The 27,934-nt window shown below is 49.2% G+C and overlaps 2 protein-coding genes and 1 long non-coding RNA gene across 7 annotated transcripts in view; 2 read left to right on the top strand and 1 right to left on the bottom strand.

Annotated features, from left to right (window-relative positions):
• Nucleotides 1–4,027: 4,027 nt before the first annotated feature.
• On the bottom strand, nt 4,028–10,162 carry LOC140420414 (uncharacterized). Of its 2 annotated transcripts, none has more exons than XR_011946354.1 (2): nt 9,878–10,162; nt 4,028–5,044 (listed from the first exon to the last, which is right to left on the bottom strand). It is a non-coding gene; the product is annotated as an uncharacterized lncRNA (long non-coding RNA). The 2 variants fall into 2 exon arrangements; XR_011946353.1 differs by lacking the exon at nt 9,878–10,162 and adding an exon at nt 9,088–9,823.
• Nucleotides 10,092–27,934, top strand: part of LOC140420395 (uncharacterized) — a 32,089-nt gene continuing 14,246 nt past the window's right edge. Inside the window, exons 1-3 of one of the 3 annotated variants that reach the window (XM_072504409.1) lie at nt 10,092–10,286; nt 11,037–11,204; nt 12,698–15,623. The gene's annotated coding sequence lies outside the window, so the exon portion shown is untranslated. Of the gene's footprint in view, nt 10,287–11,036; nt 11,205–12,697; nt 15,624–25,927; nt 26,369–27,934 lie in introns of those variants that run through there. The other 2 variants (XM_072504406.1, XM_072504408.1) reach the window with 2 other exon arrangements.
• On the top strand, nt 21,460–25,935 carry LOC140420401 (uncharacterized). 2 transcript variants are annotated; one of them, XM_072504413.1, is made up of 2 exons: nt 21,460–21,613; nt 23,285–25,935. In XM_072504413.1, the coding sequence occupies exon 2, from the start codon at nt 23,644–23,646 to the stop codon at nt 24,487–24,489; it is 846 nt and encodes a 281-aa protein (XP_072360514.1). In that variant the 5' UTR covers nt 21,460–21,613; nt 23,285–23,643; the 3' UTR covers nt 24,490–25,935. The 2 variants fall into 2 exon arrangements, with proteins under 2 accessions (XP_072360514.1, XP_072360515.1); XM_072504414.1 differs by lacking the exon at nt 21,460–21,613 and adding an exon at nt 21,625–21,815.

The following is a 27,934-nucleotide window of genomic DNA, read 5'->3' as shown; positions in this document are numbered from 1 at the left end:
GCCATTATACTGCTCTCAGTGTGGGAAGGGATTCAGTCATTCATCTACCCTGCAGGCACACCAGAGAGTTCATACTGGGGAGAAGCCATTCACCTGCTCTCAGTGTGGGAAGGGATTCACTCAGTTGTCCCAACTGCGGACACACCAGAGAGTTCATACTGGGGAGAGACCGTTCACTTGCCCTCAGTGTGGGAAGGGATTCAAACGTTCATCTGCCCTGCAGAAACATCTGCTAGTTGACACTGGGGAGAGGCCGTTCACCTGCTCTCAGTGTGGGAAGGGATTCACTCAGTTATCCAGCCTGCAGAGACATGAGCGAGTTCACAATGGGGAGAAGCCGTTCACCTGCTCTCAGTGTGGGAAGGGATTTGCTTGGTTATCCAGCCTGCGGACACACCAGCGAGTTCACACTGGGGAGAGGCCGTTCACCTGCTCTGAGTAGGTGAGATATTCAGTGATCCAACCCAACTATGGAGACACCGCTGAGTTCTCACTGGGGCGAGGCCGTTCACCTGCCCTCAGCGTGGGAGGATTTTGTGTTTCATCGCACATGCTCACACACCAAGTTCACAACTGATTACGGTGGTTGGATTCCGCTGTTCTGTTCTCAATTGCATCCAGGACTGCATTTTGTTAATTGTGTCAGTTGATCAATAGGGTTGGGCGGAGGGTTTCTTCCTGCTGGACTGGTTGGTCTCACAAATTTGCCTCCAGAGGGCTGATGATCATTGAGCCATGTTGTGAATTCCTGGCTTCAACTTTCACGAGGATCACAGAGCGAAAGGGTGTTTGGTGGTGTAGCCATCTGGGATGGCCATTTACAAAGAAACATGGACATTTGCAAAGCCTCAAGGGAAATATAGCCAATGTAAGATTCAGGCAGGCTCAGAGCCTAAATGTATATTTGTAAGCAGAACCAGACAGGATCGAAACCCCCAGCCGATTTGCATGCTAATGACCCATTTCCCTAAGACAAAGGAACTGGTACTCGGGTATCCGATACAATTCCAGACACATCGGCGCCACTCCCTTTACTCAGGAAGCATAAACAGCCACGGTCAATGACCGCTCAGGACACGCCCAGCAATCAAGGCACCCTCCCCTTTATTGGCTCAGATCGAAAGCAGTGATCGAAGTCTGCCGAATTATTGGGTCCAAACCTAAGGACCGCCCAAAAGAGTGCGAAACCCCCCCCCAAGGATAAAGAGAGACACTGCCATGTGTTTGGTCTCTTTTTGGACCTGGCGCTCCGGCAACGTCTGACTCCATCTGCAGCACCACGACCAGAAGCAAACAAAGAACAAAGAAATGTACAGCACAGGAACAGGCCCTTCGGCCCTCCAAGCCCGTGCCAACCATGCTGCCCGACTAAACTACAATCTTCTACACTTCCTGGGTCCGTATCCCTCTATTCCCATCCTATTCATGTATTTGTCAAGATGCCCCTTAAATGTCACTATTGTCCCTGCTTCCACCACCTCCTCCGATAGCGAGTTCCAGGCACCCACTACCCTCTGCGTAAAAAACTTGCCTCGTACATCTACTCTAAACCTTGCCCCTCTCACCTTAAACCTATGCCCCCTAGTAATTGATCCCTCTACCCTGGGGAAAAGCCTCTGACTATCCACTCTGTCTATGCCCCTCATAATTTTGTATACCTCTATCAGGTCTCCCCTCAACCTCCTTCGTTCCAATGAGAACAAACCGAGTTTATTCAACCGCTCCTCATAGCTAATGCCCTCCATACCAGGCAACATTCTGGTAAATCTCTTCTGCACCCTCTCTAAAGCCTCCACATCCTTCTGGTAGTGTGGCGACCAGAATTGAACACTATACTCCAAGTGTGGCCTAACTAAGGTTCTATACAGCTGCAACATGACTTGCCAATTCTTATACTCAATGTATAACTTTAGCAAGTTCAAGTTCAACGCTCGCTACCAGACGGATGAGCCTAGCTGAACCTCAGTTACTTCTCCAGACCCAGCAGATCCAGATTCGAACAAAGGCCACTGTTCCTCTGACCTAAGCCGGGTGCCTGAAGTTAAGTACAGGTTGTCATAGTGATAGGTGTAATTTAGCTTGTGTTTATGTTGCATGTGTAAGTTAATCTTGTGTGTAAATAAAGTATTATTGATCTTGAACTAACTAACTGGTTGTTTGGGTCTTTGATCGATATCTGGTTGAACCTTGTGGCGGTATCATTTGATACCTGGCGACTCTGAAAGCATATCCTATTCATATCGAGATTAAGAAGGGCAACCTTATTAGCTGCCATATTTATAGCAAGTAAATATAGCAACAGTGGTTGGAAGATATTTAGTTCCCATTTCTGTTTGGAACCTCTGAAAGCATGCCACGTTGCCATGAAGATGGGCTATGGTGGCTACATGGTTCCTTTGTTTAATTTATCCATGTGTTTTTCACAAAGAAAACTGTCGAGATTTGAAAGGCAAGTTGTCTGTGGTAGATTGGGACATTACAACAATAGGTATGACAATAGACAGGCAATCACTAATTTTTAAAGTATTATTACATGTTGACATCAAATGTAGACCCCTTTAAGGAACAAAAAGCCACAGGAAAAGTGATGCAACTGTGGCTAACGAGAAAATTTAAAGATTCCATTAGATCAAAGGAAGAGGCTCATAAAGAGGCCAAAATAACCGTACGCCTGTGGATTGGTAATTGATTTAGAATTCAGCAAAGGAGGACCAATAAATTGATAAAGAGAAAATAGAATATGGGATCAAACTGACGAGAAACAAAATACCGACTTGAAAAGCTCCTTTGAGAATGTGAAAAGAAAAAGATTAGCAAAGACCAATGTGGGTCCATTCCAGACAGAGACAGGAGAGTTTATAATGGGGAATAAGGAAATGTCAGAGAAACTAAACAATGTGTATCTGTCTTCACGGAGGAAGATACAGAAATCGTCCCAAAAACACGAGAGAACCAAGGGGACTAGTGAGCACGAGGAACTGCGTGTGGTCAGTTAATCCTTGTTCCACTTGTCTTCTTCAATATTCTCTTGGCTGCCTGGGAGTGGCAGTGGTCACTTGATCGGGCAGGGCAGAAGTAACTCTGTTTATTGGCTCGGGCGGAGGGTCTATTGGGTGGTGGAGTGAGTTTCCCTTCCTGAGTTGTCCCCTTTGGAGGCCCCTGGTCTGCTCCTCCTCCACAGCCTGGTATGGCAACTGCTCGTGGCAAGACCATTAGAAACTACAGAGAGTCATGAACACAGCCCAGTTCATCACGCGAACCCGCCTCCCATCCATTGACTCTGTCTACACCTCCCACTGCCTTGGGAAAGCAGGCAGCATAATCAAAGACCTCTCCCACCCGGGTTATTCTCTCTTCCAACCTCTTCTATTGGTCAGTGAGATACAAAAGTCTGAGAACACGCACTAACAGATCAAAAACAGCTTCTTGCCCGCTATCACCAGACTCCTGAATAACTCTCTTATGGACTGAACTGATCTCTTCACACACCTTCTCCACTGAGTAGTACTGCGCTCCGTATGCTTCACCCGATGCCTGTGTCTATGTATTTACATTGTGTATTTATCTATGTCCTATGTTTTGTTTTTCATGTATGGAACGATTTGTATGGACTGTACGCAGAACAATACTTGTCACTGTACCTCGGTGCACGTAACAATAAAACCAATCAATCAAATCATCAATCAATCCTCTCTGGATAGGGTCTGGGCAGGTAGTAACCTGTGGGTTGGAGGGTTTGAGTGAGAGTTCTGAGTGTTGTGGATCAATGATGTTGGAGCCCTCATTGGGTCTGAGGGTGAGGCTGAGGGGAGAGATAGGCACCCTGCTCCAAGTGGGATTATATAGTGACTTCCTGAATGCCCTCCTTGTTGAAGCAGGGTCTCCCGTGGGGAGGCAGTGTTTTGACGCCAATGAGGCTACGCAGCTCTGCCCCGAGTATCCTTTTTGTGACGGTGCACGGTGCAATGTTCTTTCATTGGGCTGATGTTGAATCTTGATATTGTAGTGTGAATAAAGAACATTTGACTTTGTTTCATAAACATAGTTATTTATTACTAACACTACACTAATGAATTACTAAAATGTCTAAGATTAATACAGTTGAAAATAATGGTCTTGACGAATTTTCCTCTCCTTGTGGGTGGAATCTCCTTGGTGGAGGACGGTGTGAATCTTCTTGTGTGCGCTGCCCTCGGATGTGGTGAGAGAGGAGTGAGGTTGGGTGAGTCCTGCACAGTGTGACTATCCTTGCTTGCCTGACTCCTGTGTACGAGGGTGTACAGGGCCGGGCCAGGTCTTGTACTGTGGTCACTTTCCTGTTGCCCCCTTTTGCTTGGGAGGTTCCTTCTTGGCCGGGGTGTCCTGAGAGGCTGAGTGAGGTTTCAAATGAGCTTGTTGTGAGGGGCGTACATCAGGGGACCGTGTGCTCAGGGCTGTATCTTGGTCCCTGTTATCCTGAGATCCTCTGCTTTTGGTAGTACTTTTTTAAATCCTGTTATTGTTAGTCTCTTGGAAGCTGCATCAATTAGAATTTGAACCGATTGTATGAATATTTGCTGGTCTTCTCTGTGTAATTGTGTTGAATGATGATTGTTCTGTGGGTCGAGTGTCCTTGTTGATTTTTTCCTGAAATTTATGTCTGTTATTTTGGGGTAAAAAAAAAAATCGTTGACTGGTTCCTGCAAAGGTATAGACAGGTCTTGTACCCGAGAAGGGGACATAAGGATGTGTTATTGATGCCTCTGGTGTGACTGGAGCTGGGGGAGATGTGTTCTGACACCCGCCTGAACCTGGCACGGTGATCTTATCCTGGATTCTGGTGGGCGATGCGAGCACTCGCTACGTGAGAAGGTGTGCACCGTTTCACCATGTTTTCATGGCTTTTTCTTCTTCGCCCTTGTTCTCCAGGATATCCATTGGTACACACGGATGCACCAAGCTTAATGATTATACTGATCCATCTGTATTGTCGTCCTCCTGTCCTCTCCTGTATTTCTGTATTGCTGAGACATTTCTGCTGTGCTGCACCAATCCTGAGCTTTTGCTGGATATTTGTTAAAAGGGAAAAACATCAATAAAAATATAAATTAAAAAACCTGCAAATGGCAGAAACATTGGCTCTTGTTCCTCCCAGACCGACTCACTCTCCGTGTCTTCCCCCATCGTGGAAGTCTCACTGCTGGAAAGACGGATTTCCCGTAACAGTGAACCTCCCTCTGAAGGAACATTCCATTAGACTTCGGATTCTGGACACATGGAAAACCATGTCTTGGATTTTATTGTGGTCATTCCCGGAACCCTCTTCCTTTTTCCATATCCCCCGTTTATTGTACGAATGCAAAAGTGGGTGGGTGTTGGGAAACCCCTCTCGCCCCCGTGTGTGTAAAAATAAACCAACCTCTTTATTTCATCTTACCTTTTTCTGTGCAAGTTATTCAGAGAATTGAAACATACTCCGATTTTGGGCCTGTCTGGAGAATCTGGCGTTTTACGTGGGAAAATGGGCGAGGTCCCAGCACCGATCCTCTGACCGGTGCGGGGCTCGCAGCCGCGCCACGTAAAACGCACGGCCTCCACAAAATGAATTGCCGGGTTCGTGGCCGCACATGCGCATGGCGACGACCTGCAGCAGTCGCGCTGTACAACATGTCGGCTACGCGTGGACCTGATCTGCCAGATAGTGCCTCCCTGGACCTCCCCCCGCTGAAGCCCCCCCCCCCCCCCCCCCCCGCCCCGGCCAGCAGCAAGGCTCCCCACCCCCCTGCCCCCCACACCTCCTGCTGACTGTGGAGCTGCTGGACACAGTGCGCAGCCATCACGCAGGTTGTCGCACGGCTGGGCCCACACGTCAACTGCGTGGTCGGGCACTCGGCCCATCGGGGGCGGAGCATCAGGGGAGGGCCTTCAGCTAACATCCTGAGGCCGTCCCAATGGCATGCGGCTACTCCTAGATGTTGCCGTTTTGGAGGGGGCGGAGCATCCAAAAACCGCCGCCACCCCCGATTCAGTCGGAAAAAGGAATTCTCTGCCTAATCGCTGATTACAAAATCGCCGTCGGCAAGCAGAGAATCCCGGCCCCTGTCCCTTTAATCAGTGAGAGATCCTGGACCAAATTCTCCAATTCCGAGGCTAAGTGCGGAGGATCTGTGGCATTTTACATGGAAACAATCGGTGCAACCCCCTCACCGATGCTGCGACCGGTGAGGGGTTGGCAGCCACGCCACAAAAAGCTCCCGGCCTCCACGAAATACATAGCCGGGTCTGTGGCCCCCCCTGGCCATACCATCACCAGAACAGAGATCCTGTCCCTTTAATCAGAGCGAGACCCTGTTGCTGGAACAGAACAGAGATCCTGTCCCTTTAATCAGAGAGAGACCCAGTCCCTGGAATAGAACAGAGATCCTGTCCCTTTAATCAGAGAGACCCTGTCCCTGGAACAGAACAGAGATCCTGTCCCTTTAGAGATCCTGTCCCTGGAACATAGACCGATCTCCCTGCTAAATGTTGGCTAAAATCTTGGCCTCGAGAATAGAGGATTGTGTCCCGGGGTGATAGGGGAGGACGAGACAGGTTTGTGAAGGGAAGACATCTGGCGGTCCACATCAGGAGGCTAGTGATCATGATACCTCCAGAGGGACGAGAGGTAGAGGTGGTGGTCGCAATGGATGCAGAGAAAACCTTTGATCGAGTGGAGTGGGACTATTTGTCGGAGGTCCTGGGGCGGTTTGGATTTGGGCAGGTTTTGTGGACTCGGTCTGGTTGTTATACTAGGCAGCGGTGGCATTTTACGGACGAACCGGTGAGTTCAGATTATTTCAGGCTGCACTGGGGGAGTAGGCGGGGGTGCCCACTCTCCTGCTGCTGTTTGTCCTGGCAAAAGAACCATTGGCGATGGACTGAGAGCGTCAGGGGATAGTGGACATTATAAAAGAGACCATTCTTTTAGCCAGACAAATAAATGTGACAAGCTGATGGAGCAAAGGGTGTCAATGTGTTAGGAATAGTAAGGCGAAAAGGTAACTGATAGGAGTAGTCTATAGGCCACCAAATAGTAACAGGATGGTAGGGCAGGCAATAAGCAAAGAAATAACGGATGCATGTAGAAATGGTACAGCGGTTATCATGGGACATTTTAATCTGCATATCGAATGGTTTAACCAGGTTGGTAAAGGCAGCCTTGAGGAGGAGTTTATAGAATGTGCCCGGGATAATTTCCTGGAACAGTATGTAATGGAACCTACAAGGGAACAAGCGGTCCTAGATCTGGTCCTGTGTAATGAGGCAGGATTGATTAATGATCTCATAGTTCGGGATCCTCTTGGAAGGAGTGACCACAATATGGTGGAATTTAAAATACAGTTGGAGAATGACAATGTAAAATCAAACACTAGTGTTTTGTGCTTAAACAAAGGCGATTACAATGGGATGAGAGAAGAACTAGCTAAGGTAGACTGGGAGCAAAGACTTCATGGTGAAGCAGTTGAGGAACAGTGGAGAACCTTCCGAGCGATCTTTCACAGTGTTCAGAAAAGGTTCATACCGACAAAAAAGAAAGACGGTAGAAAGGGGAAAAATCGACCGTGGCTGTCTAAGGAGGTGAGGGAGAGTATCAAATTGAAGGAAAAAACATACAAAGTGGCAAAAATTAGTGGGAGACTAGAGGACTGGGAAGTCTTTAGGGAACAACAGAAAGCTACTAAAAAAGCCATAAAGAAGAGTAAGGTAGACTATGAAAGTAAACTGGCTCAGAACATAAAAGCAGATAGTAAAAGCTTCTACAAATATATAAGACAAAAAAGAGTGGCTAAGGTAAATATTGGTCCTTTGGAAGATGAGAAGGGAGATTTAATAATAGGAGACGGGGAAATGGCTGAGGAGCTGAACAGGTTTTTTGGGTCAGTCTTCACAGTGGAGGACACAAATAACATGCCAGTGACTGATGGAAATAAGGATATGATAGGTGAGGACCTTGAGATGATTGTAATCACTAAGGAGGCAGTATTGGGCAAGCTAATGGGGCTAAAGGTAGACAAGTCTCCTGGCCCTGATGGGATGCATCCCAGAGTGTTAAAAGAGATGGCTAGGGAAATTGTAAACGCACTTGTGATAATTTATCAAAATTCACTAGACTCTGGGGTGGTCCCAGAGGATTGGAAAGTAGCAAACGTGACACCACTGTTTAAAAAAGGAGGTCGGCAGAAAGCGGGTAATTATAGGCCGGTAAGCTTAACTTTGGTTGTAGGGAAAATGCTGGAATCTATCATTAAGGAGGAAATAGCGGGGCACCTGGAGGGAAATTGTCCCATTGGGCAGACGCAGCATGGGTTCACAAAGGGTAGGTCGTGTCTGACTAATTTGGTAGAATTTTTTGAAGCCGTTACCAGTGCAGTACATAACGGGGAGCCAATGGATGTGGTATATCTGGATTTCCAGAAAGCTTTTGACAAGGTGCCACACAAAAGGTTGCTGCATAAACTAAAGATGCATGGCATTGAGGGTAAAGTGGTAGCATGGGTAGAGGATTGGTTAACTAACAGAAAGCAGAGAGTGGGGATAAATGGGTGTTTCTCTGGTTGGCAACCTGTAACTAGTGGGGTCCCTCAAGGATCAGTGTTGGGCCCGCAGTTGTTCACAATTTACATAGACAATTTGGAGTTGGGGATCAAGTGCAATGTGTCAAAGTTTGCAGATGACACTAAGATGAGTGGTAAAGCAAAAAGTGCAGAGGATACCGGAAGTCTGCAGAAGGATTTGGATAGGTTAGGTCAATGGGCTAGGGTCTGGCAGATGGAATTCAATGTTGCCAAGTGTGAGGCTATCCATTTTGGAAGGAATAACAGCAGAATGGATTATTATTTAAACGGTAAGATGTTAAAACATGCTGCTGTGCAGAGGGACCTGGGTGTGCTGGTGCATGAGTCGCAAAAAGTTGGTGTGCAGGTGCAACAGGTGATTAAGAAGGCTAATTGAGTTTTGTCTTTCATTGCTAGAGGGATGGAGTTGAAGACTAGTGAGGTTATGCTGCAATTGTAAAGGGTGTTGGTGAGGCCGCATCTGGAGTATTGTGTTCAGTTTTGGTCTCCTTACCTGAGAAAGGACATATTGGCACTGGAGGGAGTGCAGAGGAGATTCACTAGGTTGATCCCAGAGTTGAGGGGATTAGATTATGACGAGAGGTTGAGTAGACTGGGACTGTACTCATTGGAGTTTAGAAGGATGCGGGGGGATCTTATTGAGACATATAAAATTATGAAGGGAATAGATAGGATAGATGCGGGCAGGTTGTTTCCACTGGTCGGGGAAAGCAGAACTAGGGGGCATAGCCTCAAAATAAGGGGAGGTAGATTTAGGATGGAGTGTAGGAGGAACTTCTTCACCCAAAGGGTTGTGAATCTCTGGAATTCCTTGCCCAGTGAAGCAGTTGAGGCTCCTTCTTTAAACGTTTTTAAGAAAAAGATAAGATGCCTTTCTAAAGAATAAAGGGATTTGGGGGTATGGTGTATGGGCCGGAGAGTGGAGCTGAGTCCAAGGATCAGCCATGATCTCATTGAATGGCGGAGCAGGCTCGAGGGGCCAGATGGCCTACTCCTGGTCCTAATTCTGATGTTACAGAGAGAGATCTGGGCCAAACTTTCCAGAGTCTCCACCCTCCCTGGATTCACTTCCTTTCCCTTCAGTTGCTGTAAGTGACCAATTGAAGGTCAGAATGAGAAAAGAAATGGAAAGGGGGAGAAAAGAAAGTGTTTTACTCCCAGATGTTGGAGACAGGAGGAAGTTTCAGTCGGTGTGAAGCTCAATCTCAATTCGCAGAAAGCCCGCGCTGAATGGATGGAGGAATGGAGTCCTTCCGGTCCTAACGATTCCCATTGGTCGATACCTCAGCATGACGGTCAGGGAGTGGGTTTTCCCTCGCACATGCGCAGCCTCTCCTCTCTCTTGCACATGCGCAGTCCCGGGCCGGGGGAGGGAAAATCACCGAGAGGCTTCTCGCTCTGGCAGGAGCTGTCAGACAGTTGCCTGGACACCTTGTCTCGAGGAGGGGGAACAATGAGTGGGGCGGAGCTGCTGTGTCTGTGCGCCGATCATGCGCACTGGAACCCTGAGACGTCACCGTGCATTCCTATGCATGCACCGGCAGGTTGTTGACCAATGGGAAGAGTTGGTGAACCGGAAGGACTCTTTTCCACCATCCAATCAGCTCCCCCGTTGTCTGAATGCGGAAGCTGGACAATGAGCAAAACTGGGGCCTCACACAGACTGAAACCTCCCTCCTTTCTCAAACATCTGTGAGTAAAACACCTTATTTTCTCCCCCTTTCCATTTATTTTCTCATTCTGGAGGGAAAGGATGTGAATCGAGGGAGGGTGCAGACGCTGGAAAGCTTGGCCCAGGTCTCTCTCTCTTAAACACATTGACATCCTTTGCTCCCTCAGCTTGACACATTTATTTGTTTGGCTAAAAGGATGGTCTCTTTCCCAATGTTCACAATTAAAGGGCTGCTTTCCCCAGGAGATGGCTGACATTTAAGGGGACAGTAAATTAATATCGGACAGAGATATGTCTTGTGTTGTTATATGGTACAGATTAGATATATTATTTATGGTTCTGTTATAAAGTACATTTATTATTATTTCCAGTTGTGTAATATTGTGCTGTAGCTTTGTTATATATTTCCAGTCATCTCTTCCCTCAAGAGGGTTATTAGTCTCTGGATTTCTCTTGAAAATAAAATGAAAATGAATGAAATGAAAATCGCTTATTGTCACAAGTAGGCTTCAAATGAAGTTTCTGTGAAAAGCCCCTAGTCGCCACATTCCAGCTCCTGTTCGAGGAGGCTGGTACGGGAATCGAACCATGCTGCTGGCCTGCCTTGGTCTGCTTTAAAAGCCAGCGATTTAGCCCAGTGTGCTAAACCAGCCCCTTCCACAGGGACCAGTGGGGTGTGGGGGTCATTGAATATATTCACGGATGAGGTGGACAAATTTTTAATAAATTGTTGTTTTTTAAAATCATTTTTTAAACAATGAGTGCAACAGTGTAACAGAAAAAATGGTGGAAAATGGGCACAAAGCGGAACAAGAGATATTGCCAACATAAATCCAAGCAACACATTGCAGAATTAATTTGGAGCAGGATATTTGAGCGACCAGAGCCTCGAGATGAAATGCCAGATCAATTGAACAACCAGTTAACAGGTTAAAATGGTGAGTGGGGAAAGAGGGTAAGAGTTTCTAAAAACAGAGGATAACAATTCAGTTTGTAAAATATGACAAAACAGACTAACCAGATATACAAATGAAAGTGAATAACACAAAATGAATGACAGAGAACTCCAAGAATGCAGATGGCCATTCACCCCTCAAGTCTGCCGTGAGTCTTGGAAAGAACAGTTCACTGAAGCCCACTCCGCATCCTATTCTCTTAACCCGGTGCATTGATCATGGTCAAGCCACCTAACCTGAACATCTTGGACACTAAGGGGCAATTTAGTGTGACCAATCCACTTTAGCACAGTGGAACCCCCTTCAGCAATGGCAGCACTCAGTTCTGCCATGATTAACACTTGGATAATAGAAGAAAGACAATGGATAATAAGCACACGGCACATCTACCATAACTGAGATAAGATAACACGAGTCCCTGGAACACTCGAGGAGAAGAATAACAACTCCCTTCAACAGGATAAAAGATAACAAATTCAGACAACAAATCCATGATAGGGAAAGAGTTCAGATTAGAGCCTGAGTTAGTCTGAGCTGCAAATCAGCGCTCCAATCCTTGCCCTTCAAGGATTTAGCGAAGACCAAGGCAGTATTAGGATTATTGAAAGACTTGACGGAGTTGTCGGATACAATTTTCAGGGTCACAGGATAAAGTGACATAATTCACTGTAAGGTGAGATCGGAGCCAGGTCTCACCTCACCGTACCCGTCTCCAGGACCCTCTGGTGATCTTCAAGTTGTGGAAGGGAATGATTACAGGCCTGGGATGAAAACTATCCCTCGGCCTCAAAGACAGGATCCGATGCCCTTTCTAATTTGAAACGCTAAGGCTTCACATCCTGCTTGAGAAAACGTGGCAGCCGGTCCTCGAAGAACCTAACGGGGGCCTTACCCTCCACACCTTCTGGCAGGCCGACGACTCGGATGTTCTTTCTCTGACCCTCGGTTCTCCAAGTTCTCCAGGAGTCCACCACACCACTCAGCCAGTTTTCCAAGGATTGAATTCTTGCCTCCGCCGAGGCTCAACGTTCAGGATTCTCTCCTCCGGATCATCAAGTCTCTTCATGGTGTTTTACAGCTCGGCCTCATGAGCTCACAGATATTGAGTCAGCTCACTCTGCCTCTGGTCAATAACACGGATAATGTCGCTGACATAGACCGACCAATGATCCCACAGAATAGACGAGCAGGCTCGATAGGCCGAATGGCCAACTGCAGCTCCTATTTGTAATGGTCTCTGTTTCCAGGACAGGAAGCAGTTAGCAGGGATCTGCCAATCAGTCTGAATCAGCATCTTCAGGAGAATTGGGAGGGTGAATATTAGATACAGCAGAGTGAGAATGGAGGGAGAGTGGGATGGAGATTTACAGCGTTTGGGGAATGAGTGGAAAGAATGTTCTCTAGGAACTAGAATTGTCTGTTCTGAATTTCTATCCTGTACTGACAGTGATGTAATTTGTTAATTGTTTTTACAGGATATTAGAGGAGGAGGAATTACAGACAGAAATCTCAAACGTCACGTCTCAATCTGACTGAGTCTTTCAATTCCTTGGAACTGGATATCACCGGACTTTGAATCTAGAAGGAGAAATTTTTGTCTGTTCTGTCAGCTTTAAAACATTTTAAACATCAGTGTGACTGGAAAAGCACCGAGACACACACACCTGAGTGAGAGTGTTCCAGAGCACTGACTGTGGAAAGAGCTTTAACCAGTTACACAGCCTGAAAAAACATCACTCCATTCACAGCGGACAGAGACCATACACGTGTTCTGTGTGTGGACGAGGCTTCAACTGATCGTCAAACCTGGAGAGACACGAGGAGACCCAAAATATGGAGAAACCGTGGAAATGTGGGGACTGTGGAAAGGGATTCAGAGTCCCATCTCAGCTGGACGTTCATCGACGCAGTCACACTGGAGAGAGGCCATTCACCTGCTCTGTGTGTGGGAAGGGATTCACTCAATTATACACCCTGCAGACACACCAGCGAGTTCACACTGGGGAGAGGCCGTTCACCTGCTCTGTGTGTGGGAAGGGATTCACTAATTTATCCATCCTGCGAAGTCACCAGCGAGTTCACACTGGGGAGAGGCCGTTCAGCTGCTCTCAGTGTGAGAAGGAATTTGCTCAGTTATCTAACCTGCGGAAACATCAGCGGGTTCACACTGGGGCAAGGCCGTTCACCTGCTCTCAGTGTGGGAAAGGATTCACTCAGTTATCCAACCTGCGGAAACATCAGCGAGTTCACACTGGGGAGAGGCCGTTCAGCTGCTCTCAGTGTGAGAAGGAATTTGCTCAGTTATCTAACCTGCGGAAACATCAGCGGGTTCACACTGGGGCAAGGCCGTTCACCTGCTCTCAGTGTGGGAAAGGATTCACTCAGTTATCCAACCTGCGGAAACATCAGCGAGTTCACACTGGGGAGAGGCCGTTCAGCTGCTCTCAGTGTGAGACGGAATTCACTCAGTTATCCAGCCTGCAGTCACACCAGCGAGTTCACACTGAGTAGAGACCGTTCACCTGCTCCCAGTCTGGGAAGGGAATCCATGATTCATGGCGCCTGCTGAGACACCAAGTTCACAAGTGATTACAGGGGTTGGATTTTGCTGTTATTGTTTCTGCTTCAATTACATCCAGGACGGCATTTTGTTCATTCTGACAGTTCATCAATGGGGAGGGTCGGAGGGTTTTGTTCTGCTGGACTGGCGGTAAATGAGCAATACTGTACACAGTGCTCCAGATGTGGTCTCACCAATGTCCTGTATAACTGAAGCATAACCTCCCTACCTTTGTATTCAATTCCCCCACAATAAACAATAACATTCTATTAGCTTTCCTAATTACCTGCTGTACCTGTATACTCGCCATTTGTGATTCATGCTCTTGGACACCCAGATCCCTCTGAGTCTCAGAACCATGTGAGCTCTCCTGTGTTTCTAACAGACCCACATATTCAACCAATACATCACATATCTCTGCTTTCCTAGCTTTAGCTGGCATCTCTAATTTCATTCACCTGCCAATTCACCAGCTTGCCGTTTTGAAACCCTTTTCAAGAAACCAAAGACAGGCCGTCCACCTGAAAAAAACTCTCAGCAGCCTCCAGCGCCATCCTTATACCACTACAAACCTGGTGTGTCTTTTTAATTTATACTGTAACCCAATCATCGCCGTCTGCCATTCCAAAGATCAGGGACCTGAGCCCCCAAGTTATATTGCAACCCCCGGCCTGGTGTGTGGCCAGTTCTCGCCCCGGAGGACTTCCGGTGGTGGCTATGAAGGAGTAAGTCGCACATTTGGTGGCTCCCGCTCTGGTCGGACTTTTGGACCTTTTCCCCCTATTTTTTAACTGAGTTGAATTGTAGAACGGATGTTTGTGGCAATTCTCTTCTGAACTCCCATTTCAGTGCATGGAGAAAAGGACGAGAAGTGTTCGTAAGGGCAGAAACAAAAAGACAGAGAAGACTTGGGCTGAAGTTGCAACAGGAGACAACATGGCTGAGGGGCGAACCTCTGGCTTGTCGACCCAGCAGTCTGTGGAGCAGCTGATGCAAGTCATTCAGGAGGGCCTTGCTGCGCAGAAACGAGATTGCTTGGACCCAATAAAAGCATCGATTGAGTGGTTGGAGCTCAGATTGGACACCCAGGATCGGGCGATCCAGAAGGTGGAGAAGGCGCTGGCTGAGCAGGAGGAGCATCAGACTGCGGTGGAACTGGAGGTGGGGATGCTGAGGGACCAGCAAAAGAAGCTTCTGGAGAAGGTGGAGGACCTAGAGAATAGGCCCCGCTGGCAGACCCTAAGAACTGTCGGGCTCCCGGAGGGGTCCGAAGGAACGGCGCTGGGACATACGTCGCAGGCATGTTTGAGAAGCTGCTGGGGGATGGGGCGTTCTCCCGGCCCTTGGAGGTGGGTAGGGCTCACAGAGCACTCGCGAGGAAGCCGCAGATGGGAGGCCTTCTGAGGGCTATGGTGGTGAGATTCCACAGGTTCTCAGATAAGGAGTATATTCTGCAGTGAGCCAAGCAGACACGGAGCTGTAAATGGGACAATAGCATCCTGCGGGTTTACCAAGACCTGAGCGTGGAGGTGGCCAGGAGGAGGGCAGGCTTCAATCAGATCAGGGCGATCCTTTTCAAGAAAAAGGTGAAGTTTGGACTGTTATACCCAGCCCGTCTCTGGGTCAGGCATGAGGATCAACACTTTTACTTCGAGTCACCTGAGGACACGTTGGACTTTGCAAGAAAGAAAGGGCTGGCGAAGGACTGAGAACTTTTGAACTTGGCTGCAATGTTCATGTTTTTGTTTCTCTGTTTTTGTAAAAAGTTTCTCGTTTTCCGTTTTACGGAAGATGGGTTTGAGGTGCCGTTTGCATTGATTTGGAACCAGGAGTAGAGCTGAGTGAGTTAAGGTTTTCATTTGCACTGTTGGGGGATGGAGGTGTGCTTGTTTTGATCTTGGTGTTTTTTCTGTAGGGAAATTGTGTGTGGATTGTTAGATGTTGGAGTTTGCTTTTATGAGCGGGGGGAGGGGAGGGAGAGAACAATAGGTGGGAGACTATCTGGCCCTGGTGATGGGGGCCACCAAGCTAGCTGGGTGAGCTAGCTCTCGGAAGCGCAATGAGGGGTGTGCATATGTTTGGTTTAGGAAAGGGGTTGGGTTACAGGGTGTTGTTGCTGGGGGGGTGGAGGGGGGGTGAATGTTCTGCTGACGAGGGAGGGACTTGGGCTGAGGGACAGAGAGGGCAGGGGCGGGGGCTGCCTGGGGATGGACCGGTGGAGGCGTGGATCACGGGCTGGAGGCGGCCTAAAGAAGGGGATGGCTGGGGGGGGGCAGTGGGCAATGAGCCCCCCAACTAGGCTGATCACCTGGAATGTTCGAGGGTTAAATGGGCTGGTCAAAAGGGCACGTGTGTTCGCACATCCGAGGGGATTGAAGGCGGACGTGGTAATGTTGCAGGAGACACACCTTAAGGTAACGGACCAGGTTAGACTGAGGAAAGGCTGGGTCAGCCAGGTGTTTCACTCGGGACAGGATTCAAAGACTAGAGGGGTCGCGATCCTGATCAATAAGCGGGTGGTGTTTGAGGCGGGTAGAACAGTCTCGGACGTGGGAGGTCGGTACAGTATGGTCAGTGGGAAGCTAGGGGGGGTGTAGGTGGTATTAGTTAATGTGTATGCGCCAAATTGGGACAATGTGGAGTTTATTCAGAGGATGCTGGGAAAGATACCGGATCAGGACTCTCACAGGTTGGTCATGGGAGGGGACTTCAATGAATTTATGGACCCTCGCTTAGACAGGTTAAAGGTCAAAAACGGGCAGGGTTCCAGCAATGGCAAAGGAACTAAGAGGGTTCATGGAGCTGATGGGCGGGGTGGATCCATGGAGATTTAGACAGCCGAGGGTGAAGGAGTTTTCCTTCTACTCATACGTGCATAAAGTGTATTCCCGGATTGATTTCTTTATTTTGAGCAGGGTCTTTCTGGCTGGGGTAGTGGACACGGGGTATTCGGTGATTACAATCTCAGACCATGCACCGTACTGGGATGACCTGCAGGTTAGCAAAGACAGTAACCAGCGCCCGCACTGGAGGTTAGATGTGGAACTTTTGGCGGATGAAGGGGTGAGCGAGCGGCTGAGGAAATGCATTCAGAACTACCTGCAGGTCAATGACACGGGGAAACTTCGGCAGCAGTGGTTTGGGAAGCACTGAAGGCGGTGGTAAGTGGGGAGCTGATCTCGATCCGGGCTCATGGGGAGAAGGTTGACAGGGCAGAAACGGACAGACTGGTAAAGGAGATACTACAGATTGATAGGAGGTATGCGGAGACCCCCAGAGGCAGGGCTATTAAGGGAACGGCGGAGGTTGCAGGCGGGGTTTAGTTTGCTGACCACAGGTGGAGCAGCTGAGAAAGGTGAGGGGGGCGATTTATGAACATGGGGAGAAGGCCAGTAGAATGCTCGCACAGCGGCTTAGGAAGAGGGAGGCAGCTAGGGAGACAGGGAACGTAAAGGACGTAGATGGGAACCTGGTTGGTGATTCGGTAGGGGTGAATAAGGCGTTCAGAGATTTTTACAGCAGGCTGCACAGGTCGGAACCCCCTGCGGAGCCAGAGGGGATGAGGCGCTTTTTGGAGGGGCTGAATTTCCCAATGGTGGACGTGGAGCGGGTAGAAGGGCTGGGGGCCCTAATTCGGCTGGAAGAGATAGTGGAGGGCTTGAAGGCCATGCAGGCGGGTAAGGCCCCGGGTCCGGACGGGTACCCAGTAGAGTTCTATAAAATGTTCTCGGGGATATTGGGGCCGGTGTTGTTGAGGATGTTCAATGAGGCAAGTGAGAGAGGGGAGCTGCGCCCGACGATGTCACAGGCAATGATTTAGCTGATTATTAAGCGGGACAAGAACCCGGAGTTGTGTGGGTCCTACAGGCTGATCTCCCCGTTGAATGTGGATGCCAAGTTGCTGACCAAAATCTTGTCCTCCAGGATTGAGGATTGTGTTCCAGACGTTATTGGGGAGGACCAGAAGGGGTTTGTTAAGGATAGGCAGTTGGTGGCCAATGTAAGAAGGCTGTTAAATGTGATCATGATGTCCATAGAAGGTAGGGAGGTTGAGGTAGTGGTTGCAATGGATGCAGAAAAGGCTTTTGATCGGGTAGAATGGGATTATCTGTGGGAGGTACTGGGACGGTTTGGATTTGGGCGGGGCTTTATTGACTGGGTCAGGTTACTGTATCAGGCTCCTGTGGCAAGTGTGTGGACGAACAGACAACTTCGGACTATTTTGGACTGCACCCGGGGACGAGACAGGGATGCCCCCTCTCCCCACTGCTGCTTGTGCTGCTATAGAGCCGCTGGCATTTCTCTGAGAGCTTCAAGGAGCTGGACTGGTCGGGGGTGGGGGGAGGGGGGGTGGAGCACAGGGTTTCGTTCTATGCGGATGATCTTCTGTACGTTTCGGACCCAGTAGAGGGGATGAAGGAAATCATGAAGATTTTCGGGGAATTCGGCCGGTTTCCGGGGTATAAGCTAAACATGGATAAGAGTGAGATGTTTGTGGTTCAGGCGAGGGGACAGGAGGGGTGACTGGGGGAGCTGCCGTTCAGGTCGGTTGGGAGTAGTTTTAGGTACCTGGGCATCCAAGTGGCACGGGAATGGGACCGGCTGCATAACTTGAATCTGGCCCGGGTAGTGGACCAAATGAAGGACGGTTTTCGGAGAAGGGGCGCGCTCCCGTTGTCTCTGGCCGGGAGGGTGCAATAGGTGAAAATGACGGTCCTCCCGAGGTTCCTATTTGTATTTCAGTGTCTCCCCATTTTTATTCTGCGTTCCTTTTTTAAGCGGGTCAACACGGTGATCACGGGCTTCGTCTGGGCGGGCAAGACCCCGCGGGTAAGGAAGGTAATGCTCGAGCGGAGCCAGGGAGAGGGCAGGCTGGTGCTGCCATATTTTAGCAATTATTACTAGGCAGCTAACATAGCCATGATCAGGACGTGGGTGGTGGGGGAGGAGTCGGCATGGGTGCGTAAGGAGGCGGCTTCTTGTAAGGGCACCAGTCTGCGTCTCTGCCATTCCCGCTGGCACGGTAATCCACCAGTACAGTGGTAGTGGCGGCCCTGAGAGTTTTGGGGCCAGTGGATGTGGCATGTGGGAGCAGTGGGAGCATCGGTCTGGGCTCCAATTTGTGCTGACCACCGGTTTGACCCGGGGACTATGGATGGGGGGTTCCAGCTATGGCGGAGAGTGGGGATTGAGAGGATGGGGGATGTGTTCATAGAGGGGAGTTTCCCGAGTATGAGGGTGCTGGAGGAAAAATTTGGGCTGGCGAGGGGAAACAAATTCAGGTATCTGTAGGTGCGGGACTTCCTTCGTAAACAGGTGTCAACCTTCCCGCTCCTCCCGCTGAGGGCGATTCAGGACAGGGTAATTTCCAGAGGGTGGGTAGGGGAGGGGAGCATCTCGGACATCTATAAGGAGCTTATGGGGTTGGAGGAGACGCAGACCGACGAGCTGAAGCATAAGTGGGAGGAGGAGCTGGGATGTGAGATAGAGGATGGTTTATGGGCAGACGCGTTTAGAGTCAACACGTCTGCAACATGTGCCAGGCTCAGCCGGATACAATTTAAGGTTGTGCACCGGGCTCACATGACAGTGGCCCGGATGATCAGATTCTTTTAGGTGGAGGATAGGTGCACCATGTCCACATGTTTGAGACATGTCCAAAGCTTCGGGGATTCTGGCAGGGGTTTGTGTACATCATGTCCACGGTGTTAAAAACAAGGGTGGCGCTAGGTCCAGAGGTGGTGATTTTCAGGATGTCGGACGTTCCGGGAATCCAGGAGGAGAGAGAGGCGGATGTTCTGGCCTTTGCGTCCCTGGTAGCCTGGAGACGGATACTTTTGGCATGGGGGGACCCAGAGCCCCCGAAGTCGGAGACCTGGTTATCGGACATGGCTCGCTTTCTCTGTATGGAGAAAATTAAGTTTGCCTTGAGAGGTTCACTTTTCGGGTTCACTCGGAGGTGGCAACAGTTCGTCGACTTCCTTGCGGAAAATTAATTGTCAGCAGACGGGGGGAGGGGGGGGAGAGTAGGTTAGGTTAGAGTCGGGGGTCAATGAGGGTGAGACCTGTACCAAAGGTAAACGGTTTTTGCACGATGTTTATGGTTTCATGTATCTTTTCTATTTTGTTGTTGTTTCTACACCAAGAATACCTCAATAAAATGTTTATTAAAAAATAAAATTATTGCTGGACCATTCAAGAGAGATGTTAGGAAGAACTTCTTTACTCAAAGTGTTGTCGAAGTTTGGAACTCTCTCCCACAAACTGCAGTTGAAGTTAGATCAGTTGTTCATTTTAAATGAGATAGATAGATTTTTGTAAATCAAAGAGGTTAAGGGATATGGGCCAAATGCAGGTATATGGAGTTAGGTCACAGATAAGCCATGATCTCATTGAATAGTGGGACAGGCTCCAGCGGCTGAATGGTCTGCTCCAGTTCCTATGTTCCGAAAAGTTGTAAATCTCCATCCCACACACTCTCCATTCGCTCCCTGCTGTATTTAATATCAACATCCCAATTTTCCTGAAGGTGCTGATTCAGGCTGTTTGACAGATCCACGCTCACTGCTTTATAATAATAATCTTTCTTGTCACAAGTAGGCTTAGATTAACATTGCAATGAAGTTACTGAAAAACCCCGCGTCGCCACATTCCGTCGCCTGTTCGTGTACACACAGGGAAAATTCAGAATGTCCAAATCACTGAGGGGCTGGTTTAGCACAGGGCTAAAGAGCTGGCTTGTAAAACAGAACAAGGCGAGCAGTGCGGGTTCAATTCCCGTGCCAGCCTCTCCAAACAGGTGCTGGAATGTGACGACTAGGGGCTTTTCACAGTAACTTCATTTGAAGCATACTTGTGACAATAAGCGATTTTCATTTCATTTTTCATTTCACCGAACAGCACGTCTTTCGGGACTTGTGGGAGGAAAGCCACGCAGACACGGGGAGAACGTGCAGACTCTGCACAGACGGTGATCCAAGCCGGGAATCAAACCTGGGACCCTGGAGCTGTGAAGCAACAGTGCTAATCACTGTGCTATCATGCGTTTCAACACAGAATAAATAGGAGCTGCATTAGGCCCATCAAGCCTGCTCAACCATTCGATGAGATAATTGGCCCCTCTACCTTAGCACCATTTTCCCAGTGTTGTAACCCTACAGGAGGCCAAGGAATCTGCAACCTCAGATGCCCTGCCAGGACAAGCACATCGGAACCACCCAGGGGTTCGGTCCAAAAACCTGGTCCCACTGTATGTGCGGCGTCTGCACGTTCTCCCCGTGTCAAGCTGAGGGAGCAAAGGATGTCAATGTCTTTCAGGCAGAGAGAAAGATCTGGGCCAAGCTTTCCAGAGTCTGCACCCTCCCTGGATTCACTTCCTTTCCCTTCAGTTGCTGCAAATGACCAATTGAAGGTCAGAATGAGAAAAGAAATGGAAAGGGGGAGAAAATAAGGTGTTTTACTCACAGATGTTGGATACAGGAGGATGTTTCAGTCTGTGTGAAGCTCATACTTCGTTCACACAAAGCCGGAGCTCTGATTGGCCGGGAGACCAGAGTCCTTCCGGTCCTCCAATCCTTCCCATTGGTTCATATGTCCCCAAGAAGGTCAGGGGTGGGCGCTCCGCTGCACATGCGCAGTCACGGGCCGGGGGGAGGGGAAGGTCATTGACTGGGTTGTTCCCCCGTCAGACCCGCAGCACCGACCGGCGACACCGAGCAGGGAGTCCCGAAGCTCTCAGCAGCTTGACCAGGCTGCACGGAAAGAGCTGAAGCGGCTCCCTGACTCCCTGTCGGAAGGGAAGCCGCGCACCTCCCGCCAGACACCCGCAAATGTAAATATTTTTATTACTTTTCACCATTTTTCAAACAATGAAAGCAGCAGAAAAACTGGCGGGAAATGGGCCCAGAGAACAAGAGATATTGCCGCAGAAATACAACCAGACATTGGGAATTCATTCAGAACAGGATATCTGAGGGAGCACAGCCTCCAGATGAAATGTCAGCAATTCAACAACCAGTCAACATGTTCACATAGTGAGTGGGGAAAGAGGGTTAGATTCTATAAAAACAGGAGGATAACAATGCAGCTCACACACCCCAAAGTATTGGCAAACTGACTAACAACATAGTCAACTTGAAATGGATAAATTGAATTCGCTCATGGAAAGCCCAGGAGGAGCAAGCCAATAAAATTGAAGCATCTGACTTTGAGGTTGGGGTCTCAGTGGGGTGCTCTTTCCAAGGGCCGATGCAGACTCGATGGGCCAAATGGTCTCCTCCTGCACTGTAAATTCTATGATTCTATGTTCCCATGATAGTAAAGAGTGGGAGCAATAAGTCCAGGGAACCCTGGATGTCGAGAGATATCCAGGGTTGGGTAAGGAATTAAAGGTGAGTCTTATCACAGATACCGAGGGCTCAAAGCGGAAGTCCCAGAGAAACATAGAAAGTGCAAAGGATTACTTAAGAAAGGAATTAGGAGAGCAAAGAGGGAGCTTGGAAAAGCACTGTCGGGTAAAATAAGGGAAAATCCAATAATGTTTTATAAGTATATTTGGAGCAGGTGGTTGACCAGGGTAAGAGTACGGAACAATGTGGCAATGTGTGCATGGAACTGGAAGATACAGGTGAAGCTTTAAATGAGTACTTTGCATCTGTGTTCACTATGGAGAAGGATGACGTAGGTATGGAAATCAGGAAGGCACATTGTGATTTGCTTGAACAACTTAACATTGAGACGGAGAAGGTATGAACAGTTTCTCCAGGTTTGAAAGTGGATAAATAACCAGAGCCAGATGAAATGTATCCCAGGCTGCTGTGGGAGGCAAGGAAGGAGATTGCAGAGGCTCTGACAAACGTTTTCAAATCTTCTCTGGCCACAGGAGAGGTGCCTGAGGACTGGAAGACGGCTAATGTGGTGCCATTATTCAAGAAGGCAAGTAGGGACAAACTAGGAAACTACAAGCCAGTGAGTCTAACTTCACTGCCAGGGAAACAACTGGAAAACATTCTTAGGGACAGAATTAATCTCCACCTGGAGAGGCAAGGATTAAACGAGGGAGAACATGTCTTACAAATTTGATAGAATTTTTTGAAGAGGTGACTAGGTGTGTAGATGAGGGTAGTGCGGTTGATTTAGTCTACATGGACTTTAGAATCCCCAAATTAAGGTTTTTATACTCTTAGCTCAGATACTCTGCCCCTCCGAGTCCTCTCCCTGGAGACAAGGCTGCAAATCCCCGTGGTAAAGTTTTTATACTCTTAGCTCAGATACTCCGCCTCTCCGAGTCCCGTCCCTGGAGACTAGGCCGTGAATCCCGTGGTACGGTTGTTATACTTACTGCTCCAATACTCCATCCCTCCCTGGAGACTAGGTATCGGGAATAGGTATTGGAGATGAGGTATTGGGGAATGAGAGAGGAAAGAATGTTATACAGAAACAAGAATTGTTTGTTCTGAATTTTTTTCCGATACTGAGTTGATTTTGTAAACTCCTTCTGCAGGATATTACAAGAGGAGGAATTACAGACAGAAATCTCAAACGTCACGTCTCGATCTGAAAGAGCCACTTGATTTGTTACGATCTGAATATCATCGACCTTTGAATCCAGAAGAATTAATGTTTACCCGATCTGTCGGCATCAAAACATTTAAACCATCAGTGTGGCTGGAAAAGCACCGAGACACACACACCCGAGTGAGAGTGTTCCTGAGCACTGACTGTGGAAAGGGCTTTAACCAGTTACACAGCCTGAAAAAACATCACACCATTCACAGCAGGGAGAGACCGTGCACGTGTTCTGTGTGTGGATGAGACCTCAACTGATTGTCCAACCTGGAAAGACACGAGGAAACCCAAAACATGGAGAAACCGTGGAAATGTGGGGACTGTGGGAAGGGATTCAGAGTCCCATCACAGTTGGAAGCTCATCGGCGCATTCACACTGGGGAGAGGCCATTCACCTGCTCTCAGTGTGAGAAGGGATTCACTCAGTTATCCAACCTGCAGACACACCAGCGAGTTCACACTGGGGAGAGGCCATTCACCTGCTCTCAGTGTGAGAAGGAATTCACTCAGTTATCCAACCTGCAGACACACCAACAAGTTCACACTGGGGCAAAGCCATTCACCTGCTCTGACTGTGGGAAGGGATTCATTCAGTTATCCAACCTGCAGGCACACCAGCGAGTTCACACTGGGGAGAGGCCATTCACCTGCTCTCAGTGTGGGAAGGGATTCCCTCAATTATCCAACCTGCAGACACACCACCAAGTTCACACTCGGGAGAGGCTGTTCACCTGCTCTCAGTGTGGGAAGAGATTTACTCAGTTATCCGGCCTGCGGCGACACCAGCGGGTACACACCAGGGAGAGGCTGTTCATTTGTTCTCAGTGTGGGAAGGAATTCACTCAGTTAATCCACCTGCAGTCACATCAACGCGTTCACACTGGGGAGAGGCCGTTCACCTGCTCTCAATGTGGGAAGGGATTCACTCAGTTATCCAACCTGAAATCACACCGTCGAGTTCACACTGGGGAGAGACCGTTCACCTGCTCTCAGTGTGGGAAGGGTTTCAGTCAATTATCCAACATGCGGAAACATCAGCGAGGTCACAGTGGGGCAAAGCCGTTCACTTGCTCTCAGTGTGGGAAGGGATTCACTCGGTTATCCAACCTGCAGAGTCACCAGTGGATTCACACTAAGTAGAAACCGTTCACCTGCTCTCAGTCTGGGAAGTGAATCCATGATTCTTGGCGCCTGCTGAGACACCAAGTTCACAAGTGATTACAGGGGTTGGATTTTGCTGTTATTGTTTCTGCTTCAATTACATCCAGGACGGCATTTCGTTCATTCTGACAGTTCATCAATGGGGAGGGTCGGAGGGTTTTGTTCTGCTGGACTGGCGGTAAATGAGCAATACTGTACACAGTGCTCCAGATGTGGTCTCGCCAATGTCCTGTGTAACTGAAGCATAACCTCCCTACCTTTGTATTCAATTCTCCTCACAATAAACAATAACATTCTATTAGCTTTCCTAATTACTTGCTGTACCTGCTACTCGCCTTTTGTGATTCATGCTCTTGGACACCCAGATCTCTCTGAGTCTCAGAACCATGTGGGCTCTCCTGTGTTTCTAACAGACCCACATATTCAACCAATACATCACATATCTCTGCCTTCCTAGCTTTAGCTGGCATCTCTATTTTCATTCACCTGCCAATTCGCCAGCTTGCAGTTTTGAAACCCTTTTCAAGAAACCAAAGACAGGTCATCCGCCTGAAAAAACTCTCAGCAGCCTCCAGAGCCGTCCTTATACCACTACAAACCTGGTGTGTCTTTTTAATTTATACTGTAACCCAATCATCGCCGTCTGCCATTCCAAAGATCAGGGACCTGAGCCCCCAAGTTATATTGCAACCCTCGGCCTGGTGTGTGGCCAGTTCTAGCCCCGGAGGACTTCCGGTGGCGGCTATGAAGGAGTAAGTCGCACATTTGGTGGCTCCCGCTCTGGTCGGACTTTTGGATCTTTTCCCCCTATTTTTTAACGGACTTGAATTCTCGAACGGATGTTAGTGGCAATTCTCTTCTGAACTCCCACTTTGGTGCATGGAGAAAAGGACGAGAAGTGTTCGTAAGGGCAGAAACAAAAAGACAGAGAAGACTTGGGCTGTAGTTACAACAGGAGACAACATGGCGGAGGGGCGGACCTCTGGCTTGTCGACCCAGCAGTCTGTGGAGCAGCTGATGCAAGTCATTCAGGAGGGCTTTGCTGCGCAGAAACGGGACTGCTTGGACCCAATAAAAGTGTTGATTGAGCGGTTGGAGCTCAGATTGGACGCCCAGGATCGGGCGATCCAGAAGGTGGAGAAGGCGCTGGCTGAGCAAGAGGAGCATCAGACTGCGGTGGAGCTGGAGGTGGGGATGCTGAGGGACCAGCAAAAGAAGCTTCTGGAGAAGGTGGAGGACCTAGAGAATAGGTCCCGCCGGCAGAACCTAAGAACTGTCGGGGTCCCGGAGGGGCATACGTCGCAGGCATGTTTGAGAAGCTGCTGGGGGATGGGGCGTTCTCCCGGCCCTTGGAGGTGGATAGGGCTCACAGAGCACTCGCGAGGAAGCCGCGGATGGGAGGCCCCCCCCCCCCCCCCCCCCCCCCCACCCCAAGGCTATGGTGGTGAGATTCCACAGGTTCTCAGATAAGGAGCGTATTCTGCAGTGGGCCAAGCAGATACGGAGCTGTAAATGGGACAATAGCATCCTGCGGGTTTACCAAGACCTGAGCGTGGAGGAGGGCAGGCTTCAATCAGATCAGGGCGATCCTTTTCAAGAAAAAGGTGAAGTTTGGACTGTTATACCCAGCCCGTCTCTGGGCCACGCATGAGGATCAACACTTTTACTTCGAGTCGCCTGAGGACGCGTTGGACTTTCCACGAAAGAAAGGGCTGGCGAAGGACTGAGAACTTTTGAACTTGGCTGCAACGTTCATGTTTTTGTTTCTCTGTTTTTGTAAAAGTTTCTCGTTTTGCGTTTTACGGAAGATGGGTTTGAGGTGCCGTTTGCACTGATTTGGAACCAGGAGTAGAGCTGAGTGAGTTAAGGTTTTCATTTGCACTGTTGGGGGATGGAGGTGTGCTTGTTTTGATCTTGGTGTTTTTTCTGTTGGGCAATTGTGTGGGGATTGTTTGATGTTGGAGTTTGTTTGTATGAGCGGGGGGGGACAGGGGACAATAGGTGGAAGACTATCTGCCGCCGGGGATGGGGGCCGCCAAGCTAGCTGGGTGAGCTAGCTCTCGGAAGTGCAGTGGGGGGTGTGCATATGTTTGGTTTAGGAAAGGGGTTGGGTTACAGGGTGTTGTTGCTGGGTGGGGGGTGAATGTTCTGCTGACGAGGGAGGGACTTGAGCTGAGGGACAGAGAGGAGGTCGGCGGCTGCCTGGGGCGGACCGGTGGTGATGCGGAACACGGGCTGGAGGCGGGCCTAAAAAAGGGGATGGCTGAGCTCCCCAACTAGGCTGATCACCTGGAATGTTCGAGGGTTAAATGGGCCGGTCAAAAGGGCACGTGTGTTCACACATCCGAGGGGATTGAAGGCGGACGTGGTAATGTTGCAGGAGACGCACCTTAAGGTAACGGACTAGGTTAGATTGAGGAAAGGCTGGGTCAGCCAGGTGTTTCACTCGGGACTAGATTGAAAGAGTAGAGGGGTCGCGATCCTGGTCAATAAGCGGGTGGTGTTTGAGGCGGGTAGAATAGTCTCGGACGTGGGAGGTCGGTACATGATGGTCAGTGGGAAGCTAGGGGGGGTGTAGGTGGTATTAATGTATATGCGCCAAATTGGGACAATGTGGAGTTTATTAGGAGGATGCTGGGAAAGATACCGGACCTGGACTCGCACAGGTTGGTCATGGGAGGGGACTTCAATACACTTATGGACCCTTGCTTAGACAGGTTAAAGGTCGAAAACGGGCAGGATTCCAGCAATGGCAAAGGAACTAAGAGGGTTCATGGAGCTGATGGGCGGGGTGGATCCATGGAGATTTAGACAGCCGAGGGTGAAGGAGTTTTCCTTCTACTCATACGTGCATAAAGTGTATTCCCGGATTGATTTCTTTATTTTGAGCAGGGTCTTTCTGACTGGGGTAGTGGACACGGGGTATTCGGCGATTACAATCTCAGACCATGCACCGTACTGGGATGACCTGCAGGTTAGCAAAGACAGTAACCAGCGCCTGCACTGGAGGTTAGATGTGGGACTTTTGGCGGATGAAGGGGTGAGCGAGCGGCTGAGGAAATGCATTCAGAACTACCTGCAGGTCAATGACACGGGGGAAACTTCGGCAGCAGTGGTTTGGGAAGCACTGAAGGCGGTGGTAAGGGGGGAGCCGATCTCGATCCGGGCTCATGGGGAGAAGGTTGACAGGGCAGAGACGGACAGACTGGTAAAGGAGATACTACAGATCGATAGGAGGTATGCGGAGACCCCCAGAGGCAGGGCTATTAAGGGAACGACGGAGGTTGCAGGCGGGGTTTAGTTTGCTGACCACAGGTGGAGCAGCTGAGAAAGGTGAGGGGGGCGATTTATGAACATGGGGAGAAGGCCAGTAGAATGCTCGCACAGCGGCTTAGGAAGAGGGAGGCAGCTAGGGAGATAGGGA

The sequence above is a fragment of the Scyliorhinus torazame genome, chromosome 5 (genome assembly GCF_047496885.1).
Source record: "Scyliorhinus torazame isolate Kashiwa2021f chromosome 5, sScyTor2.1, whole genome shotgun sequence".
Classification (NCBI taxonomy): domain Eukaryota; kingdom Metazoa; phylum Chordata; class Chondrichthyes; order Carcharhiniformes; family Scyliorhinidae; genus Scyliorhinus; species Scyliorhinus torazame.
The sequence above is the reverse complement of the archived record's forward strand: the minus strand, read 5'-3'. Positions and strand labels throughout refer to the sequence as shown.